Raw genomic sequence first — 19,996 nt, 5'->3', positions numbered from 1 at the left:
CCGACTTGATTATAAACGTATGAGCTTTTCTTTTGGATTAAAAACTGAAATATACATTTGTTGCCCCCTTCTACAGTGGCTGGGACTAGTTATGCAAAGAAGCAAGCCACCTCCAGGGCAATCTAAGGGAACTTCCTATAGGAGCTACGCCAAGGCTCCTGGCTCTTCCTGCTCTGGGAGTCTGTGAGCTATCGCCACCTGCTGGATGACTTGTAAACTGCTGCCACCTGCTGGAGGACACCACCAGGAGCTGTTTGTGGTTCTATGCTAAGTAGTGGGGCTCTCACAGTTCCCTGCTGGCCTCTGCAATCCTTTGAATGATCCAGTGAACAAAACCTTGATGGAAGAAGCAGTTTACTTGGTCAAAATGAAGATACAGTCAGATTTTTTAAAATGTGGTGGCTCTCACTAATCCACGCTTACAAGCAGCAGCAGCAGCAATGAGAAGTGGCCTTGACCAGTCCCTTGGGACCAGTAACCTGCTGTCTCAGCTTCCCGAAGAATTGGGAAACATAAATTAGTAAAGGAAAATGGATTTGCTTACAGCTTGGCAAGCTGGGCCGAGGGGTAGTGATCTAATTTCCTCCTCCATCAGGCCCGTCCCGTGGTCCTCTTATAACTCACAGAAAGCCGTGAGACAAAGGCCAGAACTTGTTATCAATTAATTTATGTATGAGATATGCCAGTGGGTCTTTCCTGGGAGAAGGGACCTGGGCCCCAGAACATTGCTTCTCTTCTTTGACACAGCATCAATTTTCTATTCAAGTCTGAGACAAAGAAAATATCCTATGGACAGCCCCCTTTCGTTTTCCTTAAGTTCGCCCAGAGCAGTGGGCCTCGTCACGCATTTTCATAGCTCAGTTCTCACTGGCCCCTTTCTCCACTTCCATCCCTTCTTGCTAGTCCTCTCTCCTCTGTTTTCATGCCACACGTTGCACTGTGTGACAGAATACCTAGTGAAGACAACTTAAAGATTTTTTTCCCTCATATTTCGAGGGAACGTCACGGTAGGGAAGTGATGTTGGCTGGAACTTGATGCAGATGTCATACTACATCCACAAACAGAAAGGAGGGCGCAATAGGACACTGGTGCCCAACTTGCACTCTCTCTCTCTCTCTCAAATTATTGATCAATCGACCTGTTATTGACTGATTGACATTTTACACATACAAGTGCTTTGCCTGCATGTGTGTAAATGCACTGCATGCATGCCTGGTGCTGGGAGGGACCAGAAGAGAACATTGGATTTCCTGGAACTGGAGTAACAGACAGCTGTGGTTGCTAGGATTCACACCTAGGTCCTCGATCAAAGCTGCCAGTGCTGCTAACCGCCCAGCCATCTCTCCTGCCCCTGTTCTCTCTTTTTGATCCAGTCCAGGACCCCAACCCATGGAGCAGTACCATTCATATTTAGGGTGTGTCTTCCCATCTCAATTAGGCCAATCTAGAAACTCTTTCGCAGACATGCCCAAAGGCTTGCCTCTGCGGCCATTCTGGATCTAGTCAAGTAAACAGTATTAATCATCACACATACACTCGCTTCTCCTCCTCTTCCCCTTAAGATCTCTTCTATCTCTTCACGGTCCCCTTTCTAGTTTTCCACACATGCCCCCTCACACATATAACCTTGTGTAAATAGATTAAAATTTAAGCTATCTTCTTGTGGTCATAGATTTGGGGTTTGGTAGATTCACCAGTTAGTGTGCAACTGAAGACAATGACTTCCCCTCTCATCATCTACCAGGAGCTCAGCATGGGGGAGTATGGTGACCCCATGAATCCCTTCCCCATCCATGACTGCTGACATGGTCTATTGTGTGCAGGACCAGAATAAGTAACCTCGTCTACTGTGCACTTGTGATTACAATGGCTGTGTCACACCCAAAAGATAGCATTTTACAGTCCTTCTCCCTCTCTGCCAGTCCTCACAGTCATCCCCGCCCCATAATGTTTTCTGAGCTTTACAGGAGATGATCGAAATTTCTTGTTTAGGGCTGAACATTCAGTAGTCACCTGTTCTCAGCGCCTTGAATAGTTGTGTGTCTTTGTACTCAATACCATTTACCAAGAAGAGAGGTTTCTCAGATTAAAATTGAGAATATCATTTGTAAGTGGATATAAACATGGACATTTAGAAGACAGTTTGATGCTATGTTGATTTAACTAAACAACAGTAATAAGTTTTTCCCTGGGGTCTAAGAATGTTTATAGTTGCAGATATAGGTTCTTTCCGCTTGACTGGGCCTTGAATCCAAACATAAAGCAGTTGGTTGCGTCTGTAATAGTTGTGCCACTATGACATCAGTAGATGCACCCTCAAGTTCAGTACCATAGAATGAGTTTGGCAGTATTCCTTCCCTTTTTACTTTGTGAAGCAGTTTGAAAAGTATTAGTGTCAGGTCTTTAGCATTTCTTTAAAAGTTTGGCAAGTGAAGCAGGGAATCTCCTGGTTCTGGGCCTCTTGATTTGTGGAGACTTTTAATTATTGCTTCAATGCTGTTGGTTGTTATGGACCTAGGTTGCTTACATCTTCTTGACACATTTTTGATAGGACTTTTGAAATATAATATTTTCAACTATTTCCTAATGAACCTCAGCATTTCATTGGTGTCTGCTGTAATATTTCCCCTTTTGTCCCTAATTTTATCAATTCGCATGTTCCCTCGCTTTCTTTGCTTGGTGAGAGTTTTGCCAAATTTTATTTAGCTTTCAAAGAATGAAAGCTTTGAGAGGTTAAGTATCTTGTTCTTGCAACTTCTATTTCATGAAATTATGCTCAAATATTTATTATTTCTTGCTTTGTTCTGCATCTGGCTTCTCACTTTCACAGAAACTTGGTATGAATTATTAGGTTATTTGGATTGAGACTGTTCTACTTCTTTGTAATATAAGCACTTACATCCACCCACTTTCCTCTTAGAATAACTTAGCTATAATCCTAAAAGTTTGATGAATTATGCTTTCACTTTCATTTGACTCTATAGATTAAGATGTTTTCTCTTTGATTCTTCAGTGACTCACTCACTATTCCTTGAAAAATGCATTGTTCCAGCTCCCAGTGTCTTTGTCATTTTTGTAGCTTTTCTTGCTGTTGGTTTCAAGTGTTAGGATCAGGTAAAACACAAAAATTCTTTCTGTTGCTTTGTATTCATTAAATCTTGCTTTGTAATTGATTTTAAAGGAGATTCTGTGGGCTGCTGAGAGGAATGTGTTCTTTCCATTTATTGGATAGTATATTCTGTGGATATCTGCTAAATACAGTTATCTATGACATCGGTTCTTTATTGATTTTTAGTTTGAAAGACCTTCTAAAGATCAAAGTAGGACACTAAAGCCCTTCATTATTATTGTGTCAGTAGGTGTCTGACTTTCATGTTTTTTAGAATTTGTTTTTGCTAAATTGGGAGCCCCAATAATTGTTGGGCAAATATATCTTCTATCAGATAGCCTATAATAAAACGTTATCTTTACACACCAAGTTTAGAGAAGATTTACAGCTCGGTTTTAAAAAAATCTTTCATGTTGCTGCTTTTTTTTTTTCTATTGAGCATTATAGAGCATAAGACTCATTTCTATTTAGAAACATGAAAGATATTTCTGTTTGGGGATTTAATGTGTTCATTTTCTTTGCCTCATTCAAATGACTTTGCTAAAATCTAAGTAAAGATTTTACATTCTGTTTGTCTCGTGCCTCCAGCTCTCCCAGAATGCTCATGTTGCCCTGAGAAGCAGCCAAGTTCAGTAGTTCCTGTGGCCTCCAGACCATAGTTAGTCCTTGTCGACTACCCAGCCTACTTAGGTGTCCACTCCATCCAACCCTTGTCGTGTTGGGTACTCTCCCCTGAACACCCTGGGGACAAGTTCTTAAGAAGAAGAGAATCCCACTACTAACGGATCTGCTGTGGAAATCAATCACCAATTGGTTTCCATGCAGATCTGCCAGTGAGATGGCTACTATGCTTAGAGATCTGTTTCCGTCTGTCCAAAGCAGAGGCAGTGTCTCTCCAGCTCTGTGAGTAGAAAGCCTCAGTCTACAGAGGCTTGACTAGGGAGTTTATCACTGCCTATGTTCAGGGCAACATGCTAAATATATGAATAGAACACGCATCTGTGCCCTAAATGTAAATGAATGAAACACACACACACACACACACACACACACAATGTATAACTCACACAGCAGGCACCATTTTGTTGCTCTATTTGATTGCACTATTCCTTATGGCGGTGGGTTCCTTTCTCTGGCTCCAGACCCATACACTGTCCAGCTCCACTCTTTCCTGCACTCTGGAAAGCTAGCCTGCCTGGCTTTCTGATGTATTCTGCTATCAGGAAGCACCAGCAGAAGAAGAAGGAAGGAAAAGGAGTCAGGGCATTTATTTCCCATAATTCCTATCTGTGGGTCATTTGAGACAGTCTCATGTGTTGTATCTGGAAGCCATGGCTCTTGCACATGGCTCCTCCTATTTGTCCAGATGCCAGCAAGTGCCCTCGCTTGGCCTTCTTGTTGCTGTGCAAGCTTTGGCAAACAAGCTCTTCTTTAAACTTACTTCAGATTGCTCACTTGACTATCTGTAGCTGGAGATCATGTAACCAAAGTCAGTATGTCAAAGAAGCTACCTAGTGGTAAGACCAGGAGCCCCTCCCTGCCATGGCTGCTGTGTAGTAGATAAAGAATGCATTTTTAAAAAGCTCACTACATACAAACATCCCATAAAAGTCCCAATTATAGAGGCTATGGGTTTCACTGAGCTTTTTTTCTCCCAGTTCTGGCCCATTTTCTCTTTTTTAAAATTATTTTAAAATTATTTTTATTTTTTTAAAGATTTATTTATTATGTACACAGTATGCATCAGATCACATTATAGATGGCTGTGAGCCTCCATGTGGTTGCTGGGAATTGAACTCAGGACCTCTGGAAGAGTAGTCAGTGCTCTTAACTGCTGAGCCATCTCTCCAGCCCCCACTTTCTCTTTTAGATAGGCACTCTTCCTTCATAAATTGTGTCTGCTTCTACCACTCTCCATGTGCCCTTCTCCAACACACCCAAGAACCTGGAAGCCCTGGCAGGTTCCCGCCAGACTCCCATATGTGTTGATAGAACCACAGTTGTGACCCTGGTTGCCCATCAAAGAACTCAAGAACTGGAATTCGGGTGCTAAGAAGTGATGGGTGTCACTATGAGGTAGAGATTTCTCCAGGAGACCAGTGACCCCAGATGGGCAGCTCTGAGAATGACCTTGACGGATTCGGAAGTACCAGAAAAAGAGCCCTGCTTCCTGTTTCCTGCTTCCTGCTTCCTGGTTCTTGCCAGCTCTTCTCCTAAGTGAGACCTTGGCCTGAAATTGAAATGTGAGGACGTCACCTAGAGGAGGCACCCAGGTTTGTGTGGGAACTGCCCAAATAGACTCATATATTTGAATGCTTGGTCACTAGGGAGTGGTACTAGGAGGTGTGGCCTTAAGCTCAAGCTAAGCCCAGAGGCCTCTGAAGTGTAAACTGGATGCAATTAAACGCTTTCCTTTTATAAGAGTTGCTGTGGCCATAGTGTCTCCTCACAGCAGGAGGACATTAAGTAAGACAGGCAGACTCCTCCTTGTTCTACTACCAGTTTCTGCCGGAAGCCCCTCAAAAAGCCCTTGGACTAGCAGCCCTATAGGGATACCAATAGCATCCATGAACCCCCCTACTATATGGGAGCACCTCCCTCCTTTTTTTTTCTTAAGCTCTCACCTATGAATGTATAATAAAGTTATTTCTATAGCTCATTCTTTGTGGTTTACAAATTTCATTTTAATTTGCAAGGCAAGAACCCGGAGGCCACTGACTCCGTGGAAGTCGGTGTGACCACAAACACCTGGGACCCTTACTCCAAAGCTCTGAGTCCACCTGAGGCCAGAGGAATGCCTCCCTGAAACACAAAGACACCCCACATCGCTCAGATCATGATGACGCCCATAGAAAAGTGTGTTGTGGTGAAAGCCAGAGCATGGGGTTTGCCTTGGCTTTGGGAAATTATATTTCCTTATCATTTGCTTCAGTTTGTCTTCTCTGTTAGCTAGAGGATAAAATATTGGTGCGCTGATTATAAATAAATGTATGACAGCATGCACAAAGGTCTCCAAAGAGCAATTCATAGGTATCAGGTATTTAAACAGCAAGTGAATCATTCCCTTCAAAGCCAATAAAGTTGTGCAAATGGGTGTAATTCAGATTTACATGAATCCAGGCATTAGCAAATCAATAGAGCGATTACTGCAGGGGGCACCCTGAATGTAAAATCACATTTGCAGTTGTGTTTATGCTCAGATACACACTTAAAATGCAGGTTGGTCTGTGCTAGGGTGAAGCCAATGATTTGTTTCTCCTCTGGTCTCCGCTTCCATCTTCCATTCCTAAGATTTACAAATCCATGGAGCTCTAATTTACAGGCCTCCCCTCCACCCTGGAGAAAAGCCCAGAGCAGCAACTCTCCCCTCCCTACGTTCCTTTCTCTTTCAAACTGAGCAGCCCATCCCCTTTCCCCTGCTGCTGGCTTAAAGCTCTTGGGTCTCTTCTTTAAGAATATTCTCTAAAAATTAAATCGCACAGGTCCGCCAGGAGAACAACTACATTTTTATGTGCTAATTGGTTCTGTCCAAGCTTGGCGAAATTGCTACTTATTAAAAAAAAAAAAAAGGACTCCCCAGATTTCGTAAATTTTGGGGGATAAATTCCAGAGGTACGGTACACAGCTCAACAAACAAGTCCACAGGACAAGGGCAGCTCACCTGTCTTGTTTATGGACTGACAATGGGTTTGGCATTTTTAGAAGCAATGGAAATTTTCTTTAAAGAATAAATTTTTGATGACGCACAAACATTATAAGAAATTCAGATTTCAGTGTCCATAAATTAACTTTTATCTGAGTACACTCATGCATATTATTTATCATATATATATTGCCTTCTTCAATAATAGCTGAGTCTAAAGCCTAAAATATTTACTAACTAGACCTTCATAGAAAAATTTACAGATCCTTGTGTGAGTGCGTTGTTGACTCTGGGAAGATTTTTTTAAAAACAACCAACAAAAACTAGAGTCACAACAGTATAATTCCATGCTCTGTTAGGTTTTAATCCTCCTTGAGGCTTTTGTTGTTTGTTTGGGGTTTGGTTTCCGGACAGGATCTCTTGCCTAGTTTGACCTAGAAGTCCTGTGTGGGAAGGGTGACTGTCCATGACTAATTCTCCTGCCTCCACCTCCTGAGTTCAGGGATTACAAGAATGTGCCATCACCCTATTTACGTGGTTCTGGGGATCATACGCAGGACTTTGTGAATGCTACCCAAGCACTCTTGCAGCTAAGCTATGTCCCCAGCCTAGCCTTGAACTCACGATCCTCTGGCTTCAACCTCTTTAGCATTTGCACCAACATGACCGGCATCCTAAAGCTGCTGTATGGTATGGAGGCCATGGGACTTTATTGTATCATACTCCGTGTAAAATACTCGTTAAGTTATTTTAACTTAAAGGAAGTCTTTCTGAGCTAGCCAGTCCACTGAGAGACTTCAGTGAATAACAACCTAGATGTGCCTATGACTGACACTTTCACCTGGAAACTCTTGAGGAAAATCAAGGGAGAAAGGCCATGTCCTCTGAATGCTTTTCCCAGAAGGACCTCACTGTGCACATCTTCTCCAGGGACTCCCACAGCCATGTGAGATTAATCTCACCTAGCACACAGAGTGGGTATACAAGCTCACTGATGCCACTGGGGGTGTGGGGTGGGGCTCACCTAGCACACAAAGTGGGTATACAAGCTTACTGGTGTCACTGGGGGTGTCGGGTAGGGCTCACCTAGCACACAGAGTGGGTATACAAGCTCACTGATGTCACTGGGGGTGTGGAATGGGGCTCACCTAGCACACAAAGTGGGTATACAAGCTCACTGATGTCACTGGGGGTGTGGGGTGGGGCTCACCTAGCACACAGAGTGGGTATACAAGCTCACTGATGTCACTGGGGGTGTGGAATGGGGCTCACCTAGCACACAAAGTGTGTATACAAGCTTACTAGTGTCACTGGGGGTGTGGGATGGGGCTCACCTAGCACACAGAGTGGGTATACAAGCTCACTGATGTCACTGGGGATGTGGGGTGGGGCTCACCTAGCACACAAAGTGGGTATACAAGCTTACTAGTGTCGTTGGGGGTGTGTGGTGGGGCTCACCTAGCACACAAAGTGGGTATACAAACTTACTGGTGTCACTGGGGATGTGGGACGGGGCTCACCTAGCACACAAAGTGTGTATACAAGCTTACTAGTGTCATTGGGGGTGTGGGGTGGGGCTCACCTAGCACACAGAGTGGGTATACAAGCTCACTGTCACTGGGGGTGTGGGGTGGGGCTCACCTAGCACACAAAGTGGCTATACAAGCTTACTAGTGTCATTGGGGGTGTGGGGTGGGGCTCACCTAGCACACAGAGTGGGTATACAAGCTTACTAGTATCACTGGGGGTGTGCGATGGGGCTCACCTAGCACACAAAGTATGTATACAAGCTCACTGGTGTCACTGGGAGCGTGGGGCTCACTTCTTTTTGGTAGCAGCTCTATTGTGGTAGTAAGTCTTTAGACCTTTTTCTCCTGTTACCATTTCTATTCTTAATTTAGCTCATAGATTCAATTATGGAAACTTTAAAGGATAAAGGAAAGCCCTCACCTCCCTACCACAAAAACTCTCCCCAATAAATGCCAATGTCCCTAACTCATATGACTTCTTCCATTCCTCCACTTCTTGGTTAAGGGATTTTCTATTCTTTCTTTCTTTTTTTTTTCCAGTTCTGGGACACTGATGTTGTTTTCCTGTGCCATAGCTAGAGCTCAGGATATGGAGTCATAAAGGAAAAGCGAATAGACTCAGTGATGGCTGTCCTCGGCACTGGCCGCCCTTTAGTAAGTACGCGTGGAGGAAACAACCATTGACCATCTACATTTCTCATCACTCAGAGAGTAAGCAGATGGCATAATTTCCATTCCATAGGCCTTTCTTCAAAACAAGCCTGGGAATTAGAAACTACTACCTTCACCAGATATTATTACTGTGCTGATCATAGAGATGGGGAAACTGAGGAAAAGAGAAAGTATGTGACCTTGAGCATCTACTGATCCCTCAAGCCAAGAGTTGGCTAGCAGATTTTGTTCTGTGAAGGAACAGGACTTGCAGGGCAGTTAGAGGTTGCTCAAGATTGGCAAGGGTTTCTCGTGTGCATCAGGCAATGGGGGATGCTGGAAGTGACGTCATAGCTTCAGAATGGTTCCCACCTGTCTCCATGTGCGTCCTGTCTGCACTCTTGCTACAGGCAATTGGAGCCACTACCGAACAGAAGACCTTACTTGAAACTGGTGAGAGGCAAAAATCTATTCTGCAGATATATATATCTGCACACAGCAGGTACCTGGGGAACCTGGCATGCTGAAGCTGGTCTCAGCAAAGATAGTTGGAAAGGTAAAAGCAAGTGCCCCAATCTCAGAGCAATAGATAGAAACAAACATCACCAGGCACTGGGAAGGTTGGGGCACAGCATTTAGTGTAGAAATCTGACTAATTGGAGCCATGTGAATCTGTCTTGGATCTTTGGAGGAGGAAAGTCTAAAACTGTAGAAAAACTTGGATTTGGGGAGATGGCAAAAACCCAAACATAACATTTCTACAAAGTCTCTGAAGATCTAAGACCACAGTGAAACTTCTCAGGACCAGAGGCAAAGGTGATAAAGAAAACATTAGAGGTTATTCTGATGGTTAAGAAAAAACACAATGGGGAGATGAGGGCTTGGTTTGAAATAAGATACAAATATTCCTTCTAATGCCCCATCAGCAAGTCCCCTCTTTTGTCCCTAGGTCCCTAGTGCCTTAACTTTAAATTTCTGGGGCTCCTTTCTCTATTTCTTCAGTCTACCCTCCCTTCCCCTCTCTCTCTCTCTCTCTCTCTCTCTCTCTCTCTCTCTCTCTCTCTCTCTCTCTCTCTCTCTCTCTCTTTTAGACAGGGTTTCTCTATGTAAGCCTTGGCTGTCCTGGTCTCACTTTGTAGATCAGGCTAGCCTCAAACTCACAGAGATACACCTGCCTCTGCCCCCTGAGTGCTGAGATTAAAGTTGTGCGCCATCACTGCCGGGCTTTCCTCTTTCTTCTTTTTAATCCTATTTACTTCTTTCTTCTTCTTTCTGTAACATTGTAGTTCTGGAGGCTTCAATGTCTTTGCCCAAGAATTTTGTCACTGGGTAGCCCACTTTGGATCTGTGCCATCTTGTAGATCACCCTTACCTGCCTCTGCTTTGACATCACCCATGCAGTCACTCAGCCTCCAAAACAGCCCGTTGGCTGGTTAAGTCACACCCACGCGCAGCAAACTCATTAGCACTTAAGGAGTGCTAGCAAAGCGGAAGGGGGTGGGCAGTCAGCATTCACCGAATAGCTCCAGCTCCAAAATGGAGCTCATTGCCATGGTAGATGATGCACATAACGAAATGCACACGATAGTCCCTGACAGTGACATTGCTAGAGAGAAAACAAAGTAAGGGCATGTAAGAACAGCGGAGGCCCAAGGAAGTGAGCTACGACCTAAAAGCAGAAGTAGAGGGGGCTGACAGAGCCACAGAACCATCTGAGGGGACAGAGCTCTATGCAGAGGAAACAGCAGGTGCCAAAGGCCTGAGGCAGAAAGAGCAAAATGACTATTGGCAGGAGTGAAAAAGAATCCGTGTACTCGGGACTGCCCTGAGGACCCCAGCGCTACTTCATTAAAGAATTTATTGATTCTTTTTCTAACTATATTACAAGGATGAAACATTAGAAACTAAATGATTTGGGGTGCTAAGGTCGCAGTCCATTCCTCGGGGGAAGTTACAGCATTTCAGGATTGATTCTACATGTATTAGTTTTACTTAAATCTTTGTCTATGAAAAAATGCATATGCTTTACTTCCACCGTGGCCATTCTCCACGCCCTTTATTTCCTGCCCCTGTGCTTCCTGACTGACTGAGCCAAGCACGAAGCTCAGTAGGCAAGTGACCACAGACGGGGTGGGTGCATGTCCTACAAAAGTCCCAGCCTGGCTTATTAGCTAGTCATTTACAAGACCAAAGGCGAATCATAACACTGATGGTGTTCTTCTCGTGGGATCAAACGAATACCACAGGATGGGGATAAGAAGAGAGAGAGAAGGGAACTTTAGTCTTTTGAAAGTTTTATTTATCTAATTTTCCACTTTCTCATGGAAATACCATAGGAACTGAATTGGGAGGTGCCTCCTTGTGAGAGGCCTGAGGTAAATGCAGGGCAGTGGATCCTTTAGAGTGACCAAAAGAGCCCTGTTTCTCAAGAGAGGACCAGATACTTAGAGACTTTGTTGTTTTGTTTTGTTTTTTTCTTCCCATTCTGCTTTGTGTTTGAATGAGATTGGAGCACAGGAGGCGCACATCTGTCAAAGCTGCCCACACCACTCTGTCTTCATTTTGGCTGAACACAGCCTGGGCCCCAGACTCCCAGCACGATCTGTCAGATCCACGAGCAGCCAAGACGTCCCGGTTCTATACTGCACAACTCTCTATACACAACATTCCCAAAATGATAAAACGGAAGAAATGAGACCAACGGTGAAACCGAGGAGTGGTTGTCAGGGCCTTGGAATGGAGCGTGGGATGCTGATATGAGTACATAGGGTACAAAGAAGAAGACTTATATAATAAAGGAATATTTCTGTTTTGTAAAGAAAGAAAAGAAAAGGAGGAAACGCAAATGTTGGCAGCTGGGTCCCGTGCTGCCAGCACCTCCCTAGTCCTTAGATTCCACAGAGACTAGCCCTTCCTTCACTGAACCATTGTGCTTAACCTCTGCTGTGCCACCTACTGTGTGTTAGCACAATGATTCCACTCAGATCTCACTCGTACTCAAGGAAATAGCTACGCAGCCAGCAAACCCATCTTCAAATCCTATCTTCGTAATTATCAGCCTTGGGAAAATTTGTAATCTTTCAGAGATGCTATTTTTCTCCATCTATAGGAAGTGGATACTATCCGTCCTGCCCTGAGCTCCCGGGAGGAGTGGGCAGATTTCACTGGTAAAGTGGTGAGCAGGAGGCATAGCTCTCAGCAGTCTTCCCTGTGTCAATCCTAATAACTCAAATTCATCTATGCTCAGATAATGCTGGTTGGCATGTGTGTAATTTTTGTGCAGGAAAAAAAAAGTGTGTTTGGGAAGCAAATATAGTTTACTACCAATACCAAAATAAAACGAAGAATGTGCTAATAAAGGGTTTTCTAGGGCAGTAGTGTAGCCAAGAGGAAAACTTCAAGTGAAGCATCACTTACAGTGCATTGTTATGTTTCCGTGAAATGGCTCATATAATAAAGTCTCTGTCAGTTATCCTACTTTGAGTAACCATACGTATGTAGACGCATCAGATTCCTATTTATTTAAGAATATTTGTTAACACAATGGGCTGCGAACACACCTCAGCTTCGAAAGCCTTGTTTTACATGACTGAAGCCCTCGGTTTAAAACCCACTATGGCATACATTGGGAACAGTGGCACACGCCCGCACTTCCAGCACCCAGGAAGGGGATTGGAAGGTCAAGGTCATCCTTAGCTACATAAAGAGTTGGAGGCTAGCCTGAGCTCTTTGAGATCAGGTCTCAAAAACAGAACAAAACACTGCAAACAACAATAAGTTCTTATAAAGTCTTCTCTGAGGTTTGGTGGGGTTTTTTGGAGGGAGGATTTGCTTTGTTGTTGTTTGTTTTGTTTTGTTTTGTTTGGTGTTGTTATCCTTTGTACACAATTGTACAATGAAACGATAAAGTTTTACTTCCCCAGGAGTCAAAAATGCAATAAAACATCTCATATTTAGAAAGTGCTTTTTGCATCTCTTTCCCTGCCTTTTCCATTAAAAATAGCATCAAAAAAATTAGAGAAAAATAATAACAACCTCATTTAAAGAACAACATCATTTAAAGAAAGAGAATTAGCAAGGGATGCTCTACGCAGCCACCCATCTGTTCCTTGAGCTAGTGCACTCTCCCACACCCATCCAAGGTCAAGGTCAGCCTGAGCTGTTACGCATCATCTTTCTTCTTTCTTCACTCTATGAAGTAGAGGACACTGGGAACAGATGGAAGGTGGGGAACAGAAACGCTGCACATTACAGGCTTGGTAAGAGCAACGAACACAACGCATATACGAAGGGCCAAAGACAACCTCCGTGTTTGGAAGTACAGTGAGCCCTTAGCTACCGTTATCTATATTTTGGGCAATTTAAGATGACAGAAGAGAACACATTTAGCAAGAATGGAAGGCGGTCTGCCCTTGAAGTAGAATTGCTAGCCTGCTGTGTGGGAAGAAGGGTCTTCTTCATTCCAAGAGTCTGTGCGGGCAGCTTCTCCATTCTGAACAATTACTATTCCATTGTACTTGTTGCATGGGGCATAGAGGGGTCGGTAGTAGTTTTAGAGGGGAGGCCCCACTGCCACTGCAACAATTCAACTTGAAGAAGGGGAACCCAATACTGCAGGGCATAGGATGGGCACTCTTCAGAAGAGCACAGATCCCCAGGAAATGGTATTAGCCTTGGAAGCCAGCTATGGGGGCAGGGGAGGGGGGTATTTATTCAGATCCTAACAACAAAAACAGGGCTCTGTGCAAGCCAAAGGAAAACCAGCCGCTCGGGATAGGCGTCCCTGTTGGAGCCCCTCTCTTGGCTAAACAGGGGCTGTAGCAGCTGCAAGGCTCTTCTGGAGGAATTTGTGGGCTGAGCTGCAAAGACATAAAGCTTTCAAACAGAAATGTGCTTGCATCCTGAGTCATGACTACCCATGGTTCTAGGTTTATGTAAATGGGACCGTACTTCCAAAGTACGGAGACTTTGAAGCTGGGCTGGGCAAGCTTGGCACGCTTGTCGGAACCCTTCTAATGGAAATACAGCTTTTGACATCCCGTGACAGCTTGCTGAACCTCAGACCCAAAAGCATGATCTGACTTTGAAGAAAATCCTCAGTTTAATTGCTCAACTTTGGTCCTATGCTCCCTCCAGGTCCCCGGAGGCACCCTGAGAACTTGCACAGTCAACTAGACACCCCTCCCCCCCAGGTTGCGTGTTAGCATGCCAAACCTGTCCTGAGTTGTGTTGACCACCACTCAGAGGGGCAGATGTTACTTGACCGACTCTTGTTTTGTTTTGTGTTTGTTTGTTTGTTTGTTTTTAAGACAGGCTTTTAGTAAGTAGCCTAGGCGGGCTTTGAATTAATGCCCACCCTCCTACTTCCGCCACGCAAGGAATGAGATTACAGGTGCCCACCACACTCAGCTGAGACTGCTTGATTTGGCAGACAGGTAGTAAACCTGAGGAGTCCAAGGGTTCTTAGCGTTTCCCCCCAGGATTCCGAGATGAACTGATGATGAGAGGCTGAGAGAGACTGCGCATCTCTTGCTGTGTGATCTGCCCCGAGATTGTGAACAAAAACCAACCGCAAACTCCCCAAGGACGATGCAAAAATAAACCTTCCTGACTGCTTAGAACAGAAATAGCCTCGTGTCCCTGTGCTAAGAGGAACCTTCAAAGGTCTGGGAAAACGGCAGGAGGAAGCCTGGGAAACGTCAGGTCCCAGTCTGTTCATCAGTTGGGCACTAAGAAACCCCAGGCAAGCAAGAGAGCCAACCACAGCAGCACGGCTGCCCCTGCTCTTCAGGGTAGGTACAGCACTCACCCAGCGTCCGGATGGTGTTGCTGGGCCAACTGCGTGGGCTGAAGCCATGGGCATTCATGGCTCTCACAGCAAACTGGTAGTTGGTGTCTGGATCAAGGCCTTTGATAACCATGGATTCCATCTGCAGCCGCTCTTGGATTATGGTCCAGCTCTTGTCAAAATCTGGTCTTTAATGAATAAAAATAAGAAAAGCAACAGTTCAGAAATACCATAGGGAAAAGAGGCCGGCTGGCCACGGGAGCTAACACCATTTTCACCCCAAGAGCAACGCTCATAAAAGTGAGTTAACATTTCCTATCTGCAAGTGGTTCGGCTTTCAAAACATGACGTCATCAACTGTAGGTACTGCCAATAAAAGCAAGTAGATCATCTTTAGGGCCCGTTTTAAGCACTGCTTACAGCCCGCCTATTTCTGCTTGCTCGGCCTTGACCACGATGCAAAGGATCCCACTGGAAAGCTCATCTGCAAGAATTCTATTTCCCAGATGTTCCCTCAACAAGCCTCCTCCTTGGCGGCCCCATCCCTAGAGGTCAGGGGAACAGAGTTCATCTCTTTCCAATCTGTTCCCGAGTAAACAAGTACGAGTTTTATAGGGTGACTGACGGCATGAGTTGCCATGGGAACACCCACAATGACTGTGTTCGCAGACACTCGTAGTCTTAATAAGCTATGCCTGCGTCGATGTGCTGAATTTTCACATGTGCTTCTGAGGGCCTTGCAGAGAAGGTCGGTCTCCGCTTAGACTTTTAACCAAGGAAGCAGCATGCACCAAGCCAGTATAATCTCTGGATTTGGAGGGAGCCAAGTTCAGATCTGAGCTCTGTTACTTACTAGCTGATCCTTTTGTTTGTTTGTTTTATGTATTTTATTTTATGTCCTTAAGTCTCAGTTTTACCATCTGTAAAATGTGAATAATGCAGGGACCTAGACAAGGTCATGCCATGAAGGGTACATGAAGTACATGTTCTTAGCATCCACTCTAGTGTCATATTATAAATATGTTCCAGCCACTACTGAGGGGACACATTTACTTCTGAAGTTAATAGCTCATAGCTGCTTGCTTACTGTGCATTCCCATAGTGTACTGCTAAGCCATGTGGCTAGTTAGCCCTTGAAACATACCCAGCATGAATTAATATGTACTATAAGTAAAAAAATGCACACAAGCTTTTAAAGGAAAAAAATAAGAAGAAAGCTATCTCTTCTGTACATATAAAATTGATTTTATCTTTATGTATATTAGATGTATGTTGAGATGATGATATTTTGGATATACCAAGTTAAAATATTTTATTAAAGCTTATTTACGTGGGCTGTAGAGTTGGGTCAGTGGTTAAGAGCACCTATTTTTTCAGAAGGCCTGCATTCGATTCCCAGCATCCATGTCATTACTGGACTGTAATTCCAGTCCCAGGGGCTGCTGGATACACACATGGTGCATACTCGTGCATGCAGGCAAAAATAACCATACACATAAAATAATAAAATAAATACATCTTTAGGTTTTTAAATTTTATTTTCTCTTTTTACTTTCATAATGCATACATACAGTGCATACATAAACTCATCCAGGGTTGTGCTACGTCTCTTTTGCACAGTAGAGCTCTACCTGGATGTTCTAGCTAGAGGGGAAGAAGAGCTTTGTGGGTAGTAAGAAAGGCAAAGTGAAAGTTGGGAGTGGCAGTGCCTAGCTGGGGCCAAACTGGAGGGCTTGTGTTAATGGCTGTTAAATTGCTTGCACTTACCAAATGTTTCAAAGTACCAAGTGTAGTTCTGACGCCTTCACTCACTAACCTCTGACAACCGCCCTCTGCAGGACGCACTGACATTAACCAGAGCAGTCTTTTGTTTCTGCTTTTAATATAATAGAGAAACTAAAGCTACGAAAGGGCAAGAAACCTGACCAAGGTCACAACTGAGAACTGCTGAGGCCAAGTTGGGTTGACGGGATGGGATTAAATTAAAACAAAACAACACACACACACACTCACGCACGCATGCACACCAAAACAAAAGCAAAAGACAAAAAGGTAACTTGATACTGGGTTAAAAACTGTGGTGATGATGGGCAGAGGTAACTACTGCCCCTTCAGCTGGTTCCCTGCCCTCTCCGGGGTTAGCTGCCCCCTACTCACAGGAGCTTAAAGAGTAGCAGGAAAAGAACAGAACATTGGTGTTTGTCTTTTGTGAAGAACATATTAGGAAAAGAAGTATGTGGAGAAGCCTGGATGGGCTCCCTTTTTAAAATATGTCCTTGCCTGGTTTATTGTCTAGTAGGATTTACTAAAAGCCCAAGAAACAGAGACTTTCCTGGCTTATCACACTAGGTGACAGTGCCTGGTTTGCAAACAAAGAAAACCACAGGGCACGCCTAGTGGAGGAAGCAGGGCTGAGCTCTTCCTAGTCTTGTCCTAAAGGTGGAATTCTTCTCTAAAATGACTTTATCATCAAAGAGAAAAGCTGAATGAGCGAAGAGAACTCATTTGCAAATTCACATTAGCACAGAATCACTTCACAGAGGAAAGCCACTGGAGATACCAAGAAGTAAAGGCAGAAGAGATGTGGTCTTTAGATAAAACTCTCCTATTATTTGCTAAGCTTCCCTTGTGCTGTTTCTAGAGGAAGGAATCTTAATCTCTTTGGGTGTGCTTTTGTTTACCCAGAGCTCCTTGCAAGGATCTGCAGCCATCTTCATGCAAAACGGGGGGTGGGGGTGGGGGGGTGGGGAGGACAAGGATGGGGGAGCACGGGCACTTCATATTCGGTGTTCATTTTGTGCAGGGGGAAAGTATTATTTCCAACAAAAATGACGGAAATCATTAACATTTAATTTCGTAATATATAGCTCCTGCAGACTGAATAACAGTTCAAACCCTTTAATACTTTGCCTCTGGTTTGGGGTCAGGTTTCTCATTTCATTGTTCCCAGAGTCTCTCGAGGTACAAAGGACGAAGGTGAGGTTGAGAGAGATAACCCCGCAGAAGTATTGTCTTAAACCACCCTCAACAATAGCTTTATCTTCTCCCACTGGAGGGGACTTTTAGCCTAACTACAGTGTTGGCAGTCAAGTCACCATAGCAACACTATCCTGGCACCTTCCCCAACAATGAAAAGGCCAAAGCAGGGGAAGTTGACTGAGAATGTGCTGCTGCTCTGAGAACAGAGGGCCAGCCACAGAGCGCTCACACTTGCCAGCACTTTCCAAGAAGTGGCACGGGGCAAGGCCGGGCATCTCACACCTCCGGAGGGGCTAAGGCAGGAGATCCGTGGCTGACTTCCAGAGTTACTGGACAAGGGTGTCTGGGGAGGGGATCCAGCCTCAGCAATGGCTACTCAGAATTCAAGGAGTCAATTCAAGTGCTCACGGCATATTCATTCGGTGACTCGCTGACCACGAGCGATGTTAGAACCCAGCCTGAGCGTTTGAAGGTCCCCAGAAATTATAAGCAAGTTTCTTTTAGTATTTGAGCTCTAGTTTTACTGTTCTGGGAAAAGGCCCGCTAGCTTCAATCACATTCTCAAAGATAATAATGATCCCCAAAGCTTATGAGCCGGATCTGCCCTTGTAAACATAGAAAGAAAATAAATACCTAAAGAAAAAATATACCTAAAGATACAGAGCCATATTTTTCCCCTTTCCTTTTCTTATATCACTTTAATCACCTTGCCCATCTTAGTGAACAATCATTTTCTTGATACTATGAAATTCTTCTGGTGGCTACCTCAGTAGGGTGCATTACAGAAGCCGTATCTGGGGCTCCCACCTCAGGGAGCTAATAGTGTAATTGGAGGAATAGTACATCTCTGGGCCAGTGTAGGAACAGAATTTGGAAGAACCAAGAGGAAGTCAGTGCAAAATAGCATATTTTAAGAACTGTACTTGAAATTTTATTTTGATTTTATGCACAGTATGTGTGTGTACGTGTGAGTGTGCGTGGTGTGTGTGTGTGTGTGTGTGTGTGTGTGTGTGTGTGTGACCCATGTGTAAGTGTTTGGGAGGCTAGGAGAGGGCAGACGATCTCCTGGAGTCGGAGTTCCAGGTGATTGTGAGCTGCCTGGCATGGGTGCTGAGAAACTGAACAGCAAAATCCTTCAATAGCTGTGCTGTCTCCACAGCCCCAAGAACTGGATTAAAATAGTTCAATATAAACTGAACTCTTGTGGAAACTCCACAAGGACCTGGAAGAACTTAAATCAAACTCTGAAGGTGTTTGGATGCAGAAAAAATGGAGAATCCTTGGGTGGAGGAGAGATCAAAGCTACACCAACTATGTGGGTTAAGCACTAAGTACCTGTGGGAAGGTGGGACAGTCAAAGAGAATGAATAAGCCCCTGACAAGAGTGTGCATTTGGCCGGGTGGTGGTGGCACACGCCTTTAATCCCAGCACTCGGGAGGCAGAGGCAGAGGCAGGTGGATCGTTGTAAGTTCGAGGCCAGCCTGGTCTACAAAGCGAGTCCAGGACAGTCAAGGCTACACAGAGAAACCCTGTCTAGAAAAACAAAACAAAACAAAAAAAGAACATGCATTTGATCTATACAAAAGATGGGCACAATGCAGGGAAACACTATGAGTGGGGAAAGAAGCCTATGGCGTCTTTCTTCACACACTCTCAAAGTTCTGTCTCAACTTCTACTTCACCCTTGAGCTGTATTTGTTCCTACTAACCAAGCATCTGACTTATCAAAAGTCAGTTTTTGTCTTTCTTTCTTTCTTTTTTTTTCTTTCTAGTTTTTCAAGAAGGGGTTTCTCTGTGTCACCTTGACTATCCTGGAATCCTGGACTTGCTTTGTAGACCAGGCTGGCCTCGAACTCACAGCGATCCTCCTGCCTCTGCCTCTCGAGTGCTGGGATTAAAGGCGTGTGCCACCACTGCCCGGTCCAAAAGTCAATTTTCATCCCAAAACTTATTAGTACTTGTTTGTTTGAGGAAAGGCCTCACCCTGTAACCCGGGCTCCTCTCGGATGTTGATCTTCCCGCCTCAGCCTCCAGCATGCAGAATTACAGGCATGTGCCACTGTATCTGACTTCATTTTGTGACTTCTGTGTTCATTATAATTATTAATATTACAGAAAGCAGTGAAATGTAAGTGTCAAATGAATGGTAGCTGTACTGTGTTTTAAGGGCTTGATAAAGCTGAAACCTAAATAATTATCCTTGAACCCAGAAAAAGGAAAAAGTGGGAAATTATTGTAAAATTCTATTGTAAAATTCTCCCTCAGAATTGCAAATGACTTTACATTTTTGGTTCT

The 19,996-nt window shown here is 44.3% G+C and overlaps 1 protein-coding gene across 3 annotated transcripts in view; it reads right to left on the bottom strand.

Moving 5' to 3' along the window:
• The window catches only part of EGFLAM (EGF like, fibronectin type III and laminin G domains), a 171,863-nt gene that overhangs the window by 59,234 nt on the left and 92,633 nt on the right, over positions 1-19,996 (bottom strand). For all 3 annotated transcript variants that reach the window (XM_084781823.1, XM_084781821.1, XM_084781822.1), the window contains exon 6: positions 14,743-14,909. In XM_084781823.1, the coding sequence (XP_084637949.1) occupies positions 14,743-14,909 (167 nt within the window). The remainder of the gene's footprint in view (positions 1-14,742; positions 14,910-19,996) is intronic.

Source organism: Acomys minous (assembly GCF_964271855.1).
Source record: "Acomys minous genome assembly, chromosome: 5".
Classification (NCBI taxonomy): domain Eukaryota; kingdom Metazoa; phylum Chordata; class Mammalia; order Rodentia; family Muridae; genus Acomys; species Acomys minous.
Note: the sequence above shows the minus strand (reverse complement) of the source record. Positions and strands in the feature narration are given on the sequence as shown.